This window comes from Octopus bimaculoides, chromosome 5, assembly GCF_046866305.1.
Source record: "Octopus bimaculoides isolate indiv1 chromosome 5, ASM4686630v1, whole genome shotgun sequence".
Taxonomy (NCBI): domain Eukaryota; kingdom Metazoa; phylum Mollusca; class Cephalopoda; order Octopoda; family Octopodidae; genus Octopus; species Octopus bimaculoides.
Genome location: NC_142932.1, coordinates 126,927,609 through 126,942,584, shown reverse-complemented (window position 1 = coordinate 126,942,584; position 14,976 = coordinate 126,927,609). Strand labels below are relative to the sequence as shown.

Here is a 14,976-nt window from a genome sequence, read left to right as displayed (position 1 = left end):
GACATCGGTTGTCAAGTGATGGTGGTGGGACAAACATAGACTCACAAACATATACATATACGATGGGCTTCTTTCAGTTTCCGTCTACCAAATCCACCCACAAGGCTTTAGTTGGCCTGTGGCTATAGTAGAAGACACTTGCCCAAGGTGCCACATAGTGGGAATGAAACTGGAACCATGTGGTTGGGAAGCAAGCTTCTTACCACACAGCCACGCATATATATATATATATATATATATATATATATATATATATATATATATATATATATATGTATATCCCTCTCTCTTGGAGAGGCACAAGCACATACACACACATATACACACGCGGCAGTAGCTTCCACCTACCAAATTCAGTCACAAAGCTTCAGTCGGCACAGGGCTATAGCAGAAGACACTTGCCTAAGGTGCCATGCAGTGGGACTGAACCCGAAACCATGTAGCTGGGAAGCAAGCTTCCTAACCACACAGCCATGAACCCATGCCAGCATGGAAAGCAGACGTTAAACAATGATGATGATATATATATATATAGTGGAGGTGCAATGGCCAAGTGGTTAGGGCAGCGGATTCGCAGTCATAGGATCGCGTTTTCAATTCCCAGACCAGGCGTTGTGAATGTTTATTGAGCAAAAACACCTAAAGTTCCACGAGGCTCCAGCAGGGGATGGTGGCGAACCCTGCTATACTCTTCCACCATAACTTTCTCTCACTCTTACTTCCTGTTTCTGTTGTGCCTGTAATTCAAAGGGTCAGCCTTGTCACACTGTGTCACACTGAATCTCCCCGAGAACTATGTTAAGGGTACACATGTCTGTGGAGTGCTCAGCCACTTGCACGTTAATTTCATGAGCAGGCTGTTCCGTTGATCGAATCAACTGGAACCCTCGACGTCGTAAGCGACGGAGTGCCAACAATATATATATATATATATATATATATATATACCTGGTTGTTAATGGAGTGAAAAAGACTGACGTGGGTTGAAGCAAGCAGGGGATGACATGGTTTAAAACTCTTTAGCTGAAAAGTCACCCAATGATCCATTTGGTCCCTATGACATCCCAACACTTTTGTAGCAGATTCAAAACTGAATCGCTGGAAAGCTGAGTAAATGTAATGGCAAAGCCACAATCATTTCATGTGATTGGTCAATTAACTAGCCAATCAGTGTTAAGCCATCGTGTAATTTGACTTTCTACAGGGTGTCCACAAAGTCTAGGTACATGGGGATTGACACATACTTTAAGAAATTATTATTTCTTATATTTAATTGTTTATGTTATGATTTTATTTACTCCATGTACCCAGACCTTGTGGACACCCTGTAGAACTTTCCCATTATATAAATGTGGTTTTTGGCAGCAGCTCCATAATGTGAGGCAGCTACTCCCAGAATATTGAGGCAGATTTTGGTGTCATGAATATAACGCAATTATTTTCCTGTTGTGATGAGTCAGCCATAGATTGTTACATTCCAGTTAAATTGTTGTAGATCCCAGTAATATGTCTCTCCCCGGTGTGTATAAATTGTTGCTGTCATTTTACATTGAAAGACCAACACAGAAAACACCATGTGCAGAAAATAAAACTTGTCAGTTGTTTGTGAATGTTGTTAATTATTTTCACACACATTCCTAGAAAGACATTTTCATTCTCTACCAACATCAAGGACCCAACAACATCTAAGGACACTTTTAGTAACAAAATATTTTATTATCTTGCTATGGATTAACAGAATTAGATTTAATGTTTTCCTTATTCTTGTAAATCAAGTTTAGATTCAAGCAAAGCAAGTTCTCCGTATTCAGGACATTTCAAACCAAAATGTATAGCAAATAAACTTTTTGCTCGGTTGATAGTTTTTAAAGCTTTTTTCTTTTCTCCTGCTATGTAGAGTAGTTCGCAGAATTTCTGGAGTTCCCGTGCCAATTCCAGGCTACCACTGCCATAACAATCTTCAGTAATTGTCAAACTGGATTCTAAGACTTTGCAAGCTTCTTTGTATTTACCTGAAAATAGAAAAATATCTTAGTTTAAAGACTCAGGCACATCTTGGAAAAACTGTTACGGCTGTTGCTTAAAAATGCGAAAGTGGATGGGAAAGAATTATTGTGAAATACTGATGTTGTTGCCCTGTGTATTAGAATAGGTTCGTTGCAGCATCCCTACATATCTCATAAGAAGCAACAGTTGGTGACAGGAAGAGCACCCAGCTATAAGACACTGCTTCCTGCAATGGAAATCAACACTCTCCCTGCAATATTCGCATGGGAAAGGAGACATAAAACAATGATGACTTTGTTATTATGATTTGTTGTTTCTAAGCCTCAAATATGTTCTTCAAAAACTTTATTATTACATCGATATCTGTTGCTCCCGAATGAAATCTGATGTGAGTTATCTCACTTGTCTATGACTTGCAGGTATTTTAACACCAAGCACATTGATGAGAATATATTCTCTTATGTTAATAAAATAAGTACCAGTTGTGTACTGGAGTCAGTGCAATTGACTTTGACCCTCCCCTGAACTTGCTGGCCTTCAGCCAAAATCGTCGTCGTCGTCGCCGCCGCCGCCGCCGCCGTCGTTGTTGTTGTTATTAAGGTGGCGAGCTGGCAGAAACGTTAGCATGCTGGATGAAATGCTTAGTGGTATTTCATCTGTCTTTACATTCTGAGTTCAAATTCCGCCAAGGTCCACTTTGCCTTTCATCCTTTTGGGGGTCAATAAATTAAGTACTAGTTGTGTACTGGGGTCAATCTGATCAACTGGACCCTTCCCCCAAAAAATTTCAGGCATTGTGCCTATGATAGAAAGTATTATTATTATTATATGAAAATTCCTAGCTTATTTTGCTGGGTATGATGGAAAGTGTCAGCTGTCCACAGCCAACAGACTAAGGTGACACTTGTTTACTGGTTATGCTTCAAGAACCCTGCGACAAAGAATTCTTGCAAAATACCTTAGGAATGAGAACCCAGGTTCGAAATTTCCCCAAGACACCTGATGAAGGCTGGAGGGTATATCAGCTGAAACGTTGTATTAACAACAAACAAGATGAGGACAAATATCTGTCAAATGTCTACTTTGTAGCTTTGAGATTTTGATGACATGATTGTTTCTTTCTGAGACTGACATTGTAAATAAATAAATAAAACCAATACCAACCAAGAGAAGCTAAACATCGAGCAATGCAATCCTGTATTTCCCCGTAATCTTTAGTGTGGTGTGCAAGCAGTTTCTTGCGTAGATCAGCGCAGACACGGAATGTAGCGAGGGCATCTGAGGAATAGAGACATTGTAGTTAGAGACGGTTTGAGGCAAGCAATTAGACTTTGCAGACAATTGTGGGATTGTAGATATTGGGATGCTATGATAAAGTCGGTGAGAATTTAAACAAAATAAATCATATAAATATATAACCAGTGTGTATGTAAAGATATCTATGTATACGAATGCACACGCATATACACACAAATATATTTTTCTATTGAACCACAGGGGCTAAACAAAGAGGGGACAAACAAGGATAGACAAAGGGATTAAGTCGATTACATCTACCCCAGTACGTAACTGGTACTTATTTAATTGACTGAAACAAGAGACAAATGATAAAAGACCTACCTTCAATATTATTTGATTCCAGTAAAGACAGAGCCTTGTTGAAGTTATTTGCTTCACCAAGTAAAGCTGACTTTGTGTGCTCCTTGGCATTTTCACATGGTAACTGAGAGAAACATTGACAGCAATCTTCGTCCTGGAGAGTCAAGGTGTCAAAAAATTATTTCAATGAATTTAAAAATGATGTATTTGTTTAACAAGTTATAGAATTTTGAATATTGATATATGGTGGTTGTCTATTCCTTATGCAGAGTCTGACCCCCCCCCCCCCCCTTGTACCTACACCTTAGATCCATCATGGCGTCTGATGTGGCTTTTTAAACCAGACAATGTTTTGAAAAGACACCTACATAAATTGCATATCTGCTTTGGACCACCAAGAGCTGCAGTTAAGTTCTGATCTTTGTGGATCATAAAATGTCTTTTGAGACCTCCATTAGATTTGCAGACCTTATGGCATACACAACATTGAAAGGTGGGCAGAGATATTTAGGCAGAATAGTTGGTGGAGGTTAGTTTTTCATGGGTTCTCAAATTAGATTTGGGCCCAGGCATGCTCTGTCACAAACTGTGCAGACAAAAAGGTCACTGAGAATATATTGATATATAAATGTATGGATTCATGTAGAGTTGTGTACAGTTATATTTACATGTGTGTGTGCTCACAATGGAAGAAATTGAAAAGGTTTAAATCTGCTTGTAACAAACATATCTTGCATATGCTGCAGGTGTGGTGGTACAATATGAAATTTACTTCTCAACTGCATGGCTCTGGGTTCAACCCTACTGCATAGCATCTTGGGCAAGTGTCTTCTACTATAACTTCGGGACAACCAAAGCCATGTGAGTGGATTTGGTAAATGGAAACTGAAAGAAACCCTTCATATACATATGTGTATATGTGTGTGTGTGTTTGTCCCGCTGCTTGATAATCAGTGCTGGTTTATTTACATCTGTGTAACTTAGCGGTTTGGCAAAAGCGACCGATAGAATAAGTACCAGGCTTTATAGGAAAAAAATAAGTATTGGGGTTGATTTATTTCATTAAAAACCCTTCAAGGTGGTGCCCCAGCATGGCCACAGACTAATGATTGAAACATGTGAAAGACATGAAGATTAAGAATAATGATGCCTTTCAGACATACTGAAGGAGAATGTTGTGTAAAAGCAGAGAAAAAAGACTTTGGAAGAGAATATGGTGGAGAGTCGATGCAGGGTGAACATCAGAGAGAGTTGCTGTATAAGGTGGAGGGCAAAGGTTTTGGTGTATGGCACAGAGTTGTGATAGTAATGGTGATGATGATTGTAAAAAAGTGACTATGGTTACGGTTGTGGTGGTCAGGACAATGGTGATGGTGAGGATAAAAAAAAACAATTCTTTTATTCTTTTACTTGTTTCAGTCGATTGACTGTGGCCATGCTAGAGCACTGCCTTTGACTGAACAAATCGACTCCAGGACTTATTCTTTGTGAGCCTAATACTTATTCTGTTGGTCTCTTTTGCTGAACCACTAAGTTACAGGGATGTAAACACCCCAACATCAATTGTCAAGCGATGGAGGTGTAGGGTGGACAAACATAGACACACACACACACACATATGACAAGGTTCTTTCAGTTTCCATCCACCAAATCCACTCACAAGGCTTTGGTCAGCCCAAGGCTACAGAAGACACTTGCCCAATGTGCCATGCAGTGGGACTGAACCTGGAACCATGTGGTTGGGAAGCAAGCTTCTTATCATACAACTTCTTACCACAGTCAGGACGATGGTAAAAATATAAAAAAAATAATAAAAATGTTGATAATTGGGATTACAGTTAAGAGAACGGTGGTGGTAGTGGTGGTGAGAGTAATGAAAGAAACAAAGATTATGATAGAATTAGTGGTGGTGGTCGTTGTATTAATAGAGGTGATGGTAGTGGTGGTAGATGGTGGGAGTAGTAATAACCATAATATACCGAAGATGAAGGTCTGTGGGAACCTTCCAGAATGCAGGCTTCACACTGACATATAAAGGAATATTGATCCTTCAGAATCTGTTGACGTTCTACAAAATCCATTCTGAAGCTGTGGGGCCCTGCAATGAGAAAATGAAATGATTGATTGGTGAATGCCAGAACCATTCCAAAGTAATGACTAAACTGTGCCAAAGATGATGTCAGAAGTGTTTCATGAACTATGTCAGAGCTATTCCAAAGTCTTGTCATAAATGTGCCAAATTCTTTTCTACTCTAGGTAAAAGGCCTGAAATTTTGGGGGAGGGAGCCAGTCGATTAGATTGACCCCAGTATGCAACTGGTACTTAATTTATCAACCCCCAAAAGGATGTAAGGCCAAGTCAACCACGGCAGAATTTGAACTCAGAATGTAACGGCAGACGAAAATACCGCTAAGCATTTCACCCAGTGTGCTAACGATTCTGCCAGCTCGCTGCTATAAATGTGTCAAATTCATACAAGAGCTGTGCTAAAAGATTTACCAGACTTGTACCTCCAAGATATGTCAAACCACCCTAAAATTATGTTAGAGCTGCACCAACATCATGTCAGAATGATTATGTTAGAGTTATGGTATTAGTATGTTAAAATTAAGTTGAAGCATTGCCAAAGTTCAAAACTTTTCTATTGTTTGATCAAAAATTATGTCAAAGTCATTCTAGAACTGTCCCAAAGTTGTGTTGGAGTTATTCCAAAGGCATAATCAAAGCCATGCCCCAGGCACATTCTGAACTGTGTCCAAGTCATGTAAAAGTTCTGCCAGGTTGCATTAGAAATGTGTTCATATAATATATTAGAGCTGTACCCCAGTCATACGAAAACTGAACAGAAACCCCATTGAAGATGCGTAAAAATGGTGTAGTACAAGAATTGTCTGTGTAAGGTCTATCAATCTGTTATTTGGGACCAGAGAAATGGAAAAGCTGAACTCCTCAAGAATATCACTTCAACTATTTTACTCCATTCAGCTTTGTCTCCAAAAAATTAAAGTAAGATGTTAGTGAACTGTGAATATCAAAGAGCAGCACTAAACGGTACAGCACTAAGTGGTGCAGCACTAAACGGTGCAGCACTAAACGGTACAGCACTAAGTGGTGCAGCACTAAACGGTGTGAAGCTGGCAGAAATGTGACTGTGCTGGACAAAACGCTTCCTGGCAGTTCACCTGTCTTTACGTTCTGGGTTCAAACTCTGCCAAAGTTGATTTTTGCCTTTAATCCCTTTGGGGGTCAATGAAATAGGTACCAGCTGAGCACTGGGGTTGATGTAATCGACTTACTCCAACCCCCGAAATTACTGGCCTTGTGCCAAAATTTGAAACGAATAACAATATTCATTTTATAGATCTACAGCATTTATAACATTGGTAATATTTTATATTTCCAGACATAAAGAGATTTACTTTTCATTTACGTTTCTGACTGCCTTGCTTGCATACAAAGGATGATTAGCTCCTGTGCCGGTGGCACATAAAAAACACCCACTACACTCTCAGAATGGTTGGCATTAGGAGGAGCATCCAGTTGTAGAAACATTGCCAGATCAGTTTGGAGCCTGGCTTCCCAGTCAAACCATCCAACCCATGCCAGCATGGAAAACAGACGTTAGATGATGATGATGATAATGATGATGATGATTTATTTATACTAAAGGTAATATTGATGAGCAATAAAAGTGTACCACACGCATTACAATATAGTACAAGTATAACCTGGATATCGAAATGTGATATTATGAAAGATTAAAATATTATTGTACCATAGCAGCTGAAAACTTCTTTTCCTTCTGAGATGTCTTTCACTGAACGAACAACCAACGTATCTTTCTGAAAACTAAAGGCAAACATTATAACAGGTTTTGGTTCAAAATTTCATTTTATAATTTTACCAATCTTTTCTGTTTGTTTTTAACCCATTTTAGCATTTAAACTGACCATGTCCAGGCCAAATATTTTACTTGTTTTATGTTCAAGCTGACCAGATCCTGCCTCTCACACCCACCCTACAATGTCATTCTAAAAATAAACAATAACATCAATGAAATCTTGAATCTATGAAATAATACATGATTAATTCAAAACAATGTGAATAAACAAACATTACATTTGACAGAGGAATCTGAGTGATGAGGAGTTAAACAAAATGTAAAACTTAATAATTTCATAAAAATTTCAACTTTTGCTTATAATTTCTTAAAAATATGAAATATTCCAAATTTGAAATCAAAATGAAGAAATAGCAAAATCTCAAGGAAGCAAAAAGTAAATAGCTGTACCTTAAAGATATGGAAGGCTGACAAGAATGGTTTAGAAGACTAACTGTCGGATACACAGCTGTAGCGAGGCGGACTTGACTGGTTGTTTGTATAGAAACTCCATCATTCACTGTGGTAGGTCTTGGATCAGAAAAGTCTAGTTTCGTTATGGCATGAGCATTACATATGAGTTGTTGAATGTGATGTAATAGAACAGCGCCAATATAACGGTGTGGCTCAGACCACAATAAATGGCTTTCCTTTGTCTTGTTGTCATAATTGTCTAAAATTTGTTGAACTGTGTACTTCTGGAACCATCCAGATTGATTCAATATAAGAAGCAAGAGAACTGCAGTCTGATAAAACAAAATTTGGATAAAAATGTTTTTTATATCTTAAATGAAAAATTTATAAAACACATCAAACATCATTTTATTTGGCTTTTCAAAACTTTATCTTTTGCTTGTTTTAGTCATTAGACTGTGACCAAGCTGGAGCACTGCTTTAAGGAATTTTTAGTTGAATGAACTGACCCCCGAATTTTTGTTTTTAAGCCCTGTACTTATGGGGATGTAAACACACCAACACTGGTCATTAAGCAGCAGAAGACAAACATACACACACACACACACAATGGCTTCTCTACCAAATTCATTCACAAGGCTTTGGTCACCCGAAACTACAGTATAAAACACTTGCCCAAGGTGCCACAGTGGGATTGAACCCAGGACCATGTGGTTAGGAAGCAAGCTTCTTATCTCACCTTTATCTTTTTTTGTGCATATTTAAGATTAGTTTTGTTAGAATGGCTGGAATTCTTTAAAGCCAAATGACCTACCAATCACTGATTACTCAGCCTTGAAATATCAAGTGGAACTTAAGACCAGGTCAATTTAAGACAACCGAATTATATCCTTGGCTCAGGATCATAACACAATGACCTTTTGTAGACAGATTTGGTCTTATGATTACATGTTTACCCTTCCAGCACCTTAACCACCCAACAACCATGGTAGCCTTGTCAGGTAATATTTTCTATCTTTTTTTATCCGTTACCTGTTTCAGTCAGTAGACTGCAGCCATGCTGGGGCACTGCCATGAAGAATTATGGTAGTTTGCTGTGTTTGACAAGAAACATCAAGCTAAATAAAATCATCGATTGTAGTTACAAATGTTGTGGTTACCGAAATAGCAATAATTGTAAAAGCTCACCGTAGAATATTGCAGCTGATCTTCAACAGGTATATCAGTGGAGTGAGTCATGAGTTTGTAGACAGATAAGTAATTAGTCTCATAGCAACCAGCATCAGTAAGACCAGCAATTCCAGAAAGAGATGTGCCTTGGGTGTGATTTTCTTTGAAATCTTTTAACAAATACATATATAGAGAAACTAAAGTAAAATAAAGATATATTATGCACACACACACACACACATATGCATATATCAGGTCACACTCGAGTGTGGCTTGTAACTCAGAACTGCCTGTTTTGTTGTTGGGCCACTTGTGACTAAACGAGTAATGCTACCAAGCTTGGGTGATTTTGGACACCCAGTAGGATGTAAGACAAAACCTGTTAAAGGCTGGATGACCTCAGGAGAGTCAACCATTATCAAATGACATTCTCCTCCTTCTTCAACGTCCGTTGTCCATGCTGGCAAGGGTGGAACAGTTTGACCAGTCCTGGCAAGCTGGAGAGCTACACCAGGTTCCAGTCTGATTTGGTTTGGGTTCTACAACAGGATGCCCTTCCTAATATCAATCAGTTAACAGAGTGTAATGGGTGCTTTTAAAAGGTACCTGCATGGGTGCATTTACGTGGCACCAGCATCAACAAGCCCACAAGATTAGGATCACCCAGCTCAAGAGGGATGAAGGGGACATGCCTGTGTGCAAGGACAATCATGATTTTATTTATCTTGATGTGCCTTGTCAAACACACCAAACCACCAAAAGCCTCGGTCCTTGTCATCCCCTCTGTGAGGTCCAGCATCTGAAGATTCTTTCTCACCATTTCAAGCTCCATGTCTGTTTTGGCATGGTTTCAACAGCTGGATGCTCTTCCTAATACCAACCACTTTACAAAGTGTATTGCAGGTGCTTCTTTACATAGCACCAGCACCTACAAGTCTGCAAGATTAGGGATGCTCAGCTGGAAAGGGTTGCAAGGGACAAGCCTGTATGCAAGAGCAACCATGCTTTTCCCTAGCTTGGTGTGTCTTTTCAAGCACAGCAAACCACCCAGTGTCCTGGTCCCCTCTCCTCCCCTCTCTCAGTCCCAACGTCTGTAGATCCTTTCTCACCACTTCGTCCCATGTCTTCCTGGGTCTATCCCTTCCACATGTTCCCTCTACAATTAGAGATCAGCACCTCTTGATGCAACTGTCCTCATTCATATGCATTACATGACCCAACCAGCACAGTCTTCTCTCTCACATTCTACACCTGAGGCCATGTATACCCAGTTTTCCCCTCAAATCACTTACACTCTCTCATATAAGCACACTGACATTATCCACCCAGTGAAGCCCATACAGGCTTCATTTCTTTCAAGCGTTTGCATATCCTCAATAGTCACAGACCATGTCTCACTGCCATGCAGCATAGCTGTCCATACGCAGGCATCATACAGTCTGCCTTTCACTCTGAGGGAGAACTCCTTCATTACTAACAGACATAGAAACTCTCTGAACTCCACCCAGCCTCTTCTTATTCTAGCATCTATGCTTTCGGAACAAACTCCACCACAACTAACTTGGTCACCTGAGTAACAGAAAATGTCTACTACTTCTAAGGAACCCTACCTAAAATTTGAGGGTGTCTGTTTTTTTGTACATTCATGGTGTTTAATATAACTGCACATTTGCCACATGTAACGACTATTAAAGACTATCTCCCCATGTGTACATATATCATCATCATCATCATCGCTTAATGTCAGCCTTCCATGCTGGCATGGGTGGAATGGTTTGATAGGAGCTGGCTAGGCAGGAGACTGTACCAAACTTCAGTGTTTGTTTTGGCAGGATTTTTACGGCTGGATGCTCTTCCTAACACCAACCACTCAGCAGAGTGGACTGAGTGCTTTTTATGTGGCACTAAGCACAGGCATGGTTAGTTTTGGCATGATTTTTACAGCTGGATGCCCTTCCAAATACCAACCACTTTATACTGTGGACTGGATGCTTTTGTATGGCACCAATACTGGCAGGGTCACCAATTAACTTGCAAAACCTTGCGAGATGAAAATCCTTTTAGAGGGGAAGGGACATTGGAGGAGGTGATATATATATATATATATATATATATATATATATATATGAACCAGGTACAGCTTACCAGTTCCAGTTAAACCATCTAACCCATGCCAGCATGGAAAGCGGATGCTAAATTGATATGATGATATATATATATATATAATTATATATGAAGACATGGAGAGAGAGAGAAAGAGTTTTGAAGATAATCAGTTTTATGTCTTACCGAGGAGATACTGGAAGCCAGTGACCAAGATGATTCTCAGACTTAAGTGGGCAATACCAACCTGTAGAATTATTTTTAAAAAGTAACCTGTGATGTTTTAGTAGACAACTGTTGCACAGGTAAAGTGAAGAGAGGCATTTAACAATGCAGAATATGGAGAAAAATACATGTTCATTCAACATTTCAACTTCACTAAGCCTAAGCTTTGAATTGAGGATTAACAATAAGATGCAAATGGTAAGCAATAGAAATATGAAATGCAGAAACGCTTTGCACATTAAGGTTAGAATGATATTTTGATCTTACAATAAGTTTCCGACGTGTAAGAATCTGATGATGGCTGTTAATGGGATCAGTTGAAACACCCAAGGACTAAAATTTCTCTACAAAATTTGCTGCATTTATTGTATTTTGTATTTTTCTATTTTCTCTTTTACTTTGCTCTGTTGGTATTTGCTTCTTAGAATGGTAATAACTTGTTCCTATCAAGGGAGAGGATGTAAGAGGATGTTTAGGATTATCTCAAAAGCAATGAAATTAAATGAGTGCAATAGGAATTAACATCAGGTCAGGGTTTGCATGGCATTGAGGGTGGTAGAATTGGTAGAGCAACAGATAAAATGCCTTGTGGTATTTTGTCACATCCTTATACTCTGAGTTTTAATCCTAACAAAGTTAATTGTTTTGCATTCCTCTGGGGTTAATAAAATAATTTTTTATTGGTTTGGCCAGAATGAAAGAATAGATCCTAAAACCTTTTTAGGCCCTTTGAGACCAGTGAGGTAACATTCTGGGGATAAAGGCCAGTCCTTTGTGGTTAGTGAGGGCCATGGTATAGGTGAGTGGACACAATATGGAGGTCAAGAGGGAGAGAAATGAGTGAGAATCAATTACTGTGTCTGATTTAATTGATTGTGCGTTCCCTTAAAATTGTGAAGCCTTGTACCCATTATTAGGAATCATGATTTCTTAAGGGCAAGGGTAATTCTTTGGAAAAATATCAACTTTGTCTGGTGCCTCCCACCCAAGTCCTACATTAACGGACCCATTGATACTTTGGTATCTGCTGGAAGATTTGTGTACGAGGAGAGTTTTCTGAAAGGTAATCAGAAGAACATACAACGAGGTTTTCTTGGTGGGAGTAATTAGAATAAATTGTTATTTTAGGAAATAACTTACACAAAAAATACGTAAACAAAGATAAATGTAGGATGATGCTAAAAGTAAGATGTTTAACGTGGAGAGGCATTGAAACAAAGGAAATGAATCGATGGTTTTGAAAGGCAAGTTACTTGCAGGAGAAGACTTGAAGAAATATACTTTTGCAAAGGTATTTTATGAATGCAATTCAGAAAGGTTCCTTTAAGATTTGTAAATGGAGACATTTTTGAGAGGAACTATACAAGAAATGTTTTATTTTTATGTGCTGGTGGCATGTAGAAAGCACCATTTGAGTATGGTTGATGCCAGTTTCACCTGACTGGCTCCCATCCTGGTGGCACATAAAAGCACCCACTACACTCTTGGAGTGGTTGGCGTTAGGAAGGACATCCAGCGGTAGAAACTTTGCCAGATCAGATTGGAGCCTGGGGCAGCCTCCTGGCTTGCTGGTCCTCAGTCAAACCATCCAATCCATGCCAGCATGGAAAGCAGATGTTAAACGACGATGATGATGATGACGAAAGATATCAAAGGAAAAAATATACATAATAACTTACGGAATGCAATAATTTCAGAAAAGAACATTCTACATAATGACAGGACGACCAATCTTGTTGACGGCACAAACGGCTACAGTAAAGGACATTACAGCATCTTTGACAGCTGGAAAGAGCATAAAAGAAGAAAGATGAATGAAATTATAATGTACAGAATAATAATTTTCATTTTCCAGACTTATCAATATATACAATGTGTGAAAATATAATAAAACAGACTACTTACAAGATGGGCATAGGTTCAATACTTATGTTGACTTCAAAACACAGATCACTGATTGATGTTAGTGTAGCAGTGGTTTGAAAGTGAATCTCTGGATATGCAGTCAGACACCATGAGCAAAGTGCAATAGTTTCATGTGATTGGTCTATTAAGCAGCCAATCAGCATCAAACCATCAAATAATCCACTCTTCTAGAACTTTCTGCTTGTGCCCTATAGAAAGCCACTTGTGGCATCAAAACTTTTAGCAGAGCATTGAAACCAGCTGACTCATTCACATGTCTCACTTTTTACCAGGCAGAAAGTTGGGGAAGCTGCATGTTGGGTCTCCATTCTTGCCATCTCCAGCCAGTTAAGACAGATGGCTGACAATACACAGAGGAATTTTCATCTCCACAAATATAATGCAATTATTTTCCAGTTGTGATGGGCCAGCCACAGATTGCTAAATCAGTAAGTTTGTCATAAGCTCCAAGCAGTATGTCTTCCCCTAGTATTTAATTATTATTGTAATTATTTGTAAAAGACCAACACAATTAAAACACTATGCGCAATAAAATCTTCTGTTAAATGTTTTCAGGTGTTGTTTAGTTATTTCTTCATGCAGCCTGAGAAATACATTTTCATTCAGCAACTCAACTAGTCATCACTTCAGACCAGCCAACAACATGACATTAGTTTAAATAACTGAAGAATGGTACCATCTTCACTATGGAACAGGAACTACTCCTCCTCGTTGTTGTTGTTTAACATCTGTTTTCCATGCTGGCATGGGTTGGACGGTTCAACTGGGGTCTGCGAAGCCAGGTGGGTGCACCAGGTTCCAGTCTGATCTGGCAATGTTTCTACAGCTGGATGCCCTTCCTAATGCCAACCACTCCGAGAGTGTAGTGGGTGCTTTTTATGTGCTGCCGGCATGGGAGCCAGTCAGGCGGCACTGGCATCAGTCACGTTTGGATGGTGCTTTTTATGTGCCACTGGCACAGGAGCCAGAATTGGTATTGGTCACATTTGGACGGTGCTTTTTACGTGTTACTGGCACAGAAGCCAGTCAGGGCAGGGGAGGGGTTGATTTTACATCATCATCATCATCATCATTCTAATAATTCATTTTTTTCACTGAGGCAGACAAACCCAAGTTTCCATTGAAAGTTTTTATTCCTTGCTTCATGGAAGGTCAGAAGGAAGGTCATTCAGTGCAAACTACTTCGATGAGTGGTTTATAGGGTCCTTTTGCTAAGACACAAGAAGTGCATTCGACACATGCAGACACTGAGGAATGGATTATTTATATCTTTCTGATATTCCGCCTTGATGATGATGATGATGATGATGACAATGATGATGCAGCAGCAGTGGAGGTAATGTTACTGGTGATGATGATGATGATGATGATGATAATGGCAAGTGATAAAAGAAGAAAGCTGTTATGAAGACTGATAATAAAGAAGGAACAGAGAAAGCAAAGTAGAGAGAAAATATTGAAGATGGTGTCAAGAATGGTACTTACGGTAGAGGAGAAACTAATTCATCAAAACAGTAATTACAATGAGATAAATAGTAGTCTGGTAGGAGGATAGCAGCATACGGCTTCTCAACGATAAGGACATCTCCTGCTTTGAGAGGGTGTTTAGCCTGAAAATATTGAGAAACATCAAAAACAGTTGCAGTGAACA

The 14,976-nt window shown here is 39.2% G+C and overlaps 1 protein-coding gene across 1 annotated transcript in view; it reads right to left on the bottom strand.

The window, feature by feature from the left end:
* Nucleotides 1-1,695: 1,695 nt before the first annotated feature.
* The window catches only part of LOC106867826 (protein-lysine N-methyltransferase SMYD4), a 31,161-nt gene continuing 17,880 nt past the window's right edge, over nucleotides 1,696-14,976 (bottom strand). Inside the window, exons 8-17 of the mRNA XM_014912851.3 lie at nucleotides 14,811-14,935; nucleotides 13,079-13,184; nucleotides 11,361-11,421; nucleotides 9,090-9,241; nucleotides 7,899-8,233; nucleotides 7,383-7,456; nucleotides 5,586-5,704; nucleotides 3,628-3,760; nucleotides 3,172-3,285; nucleotides 1,696-2,012 (exon numbers count right to left, since the gene is read on the bottom strand). Coding sequence (XP_014768337.1) covers nucleotides 1,759-2,012; nucleotides 3,172-3,285; nucleotides 3,628-3,760; nucleotides 5,586-5,704; nucleotides 7,383-7,456; nucleotides 7,899-8,233; nucleotides 9,090-9,241; nucleotides 11,361-11,421; nucleotides 13,079-13,184; nucleotides 14,811-14,935 — 1,473 coding nt within the window. The 3' untranslated portion in view covers nucleotides 1,696-1,758. The remainder of the gene's footprint in view (nucleotides 2,013-3,171; nucleotides 3,286-3,627; nucleotides 3,761-5,585; nucleotides 5,705-7,382; nucleotides 7,457-7,898; nucleotides 8,234-9,089; nucleotides 9,242-11,360; nucleotides 11,422-13,078; nucleotides 13,185-14,810; nucleotides 14,936-14,976) is intronic.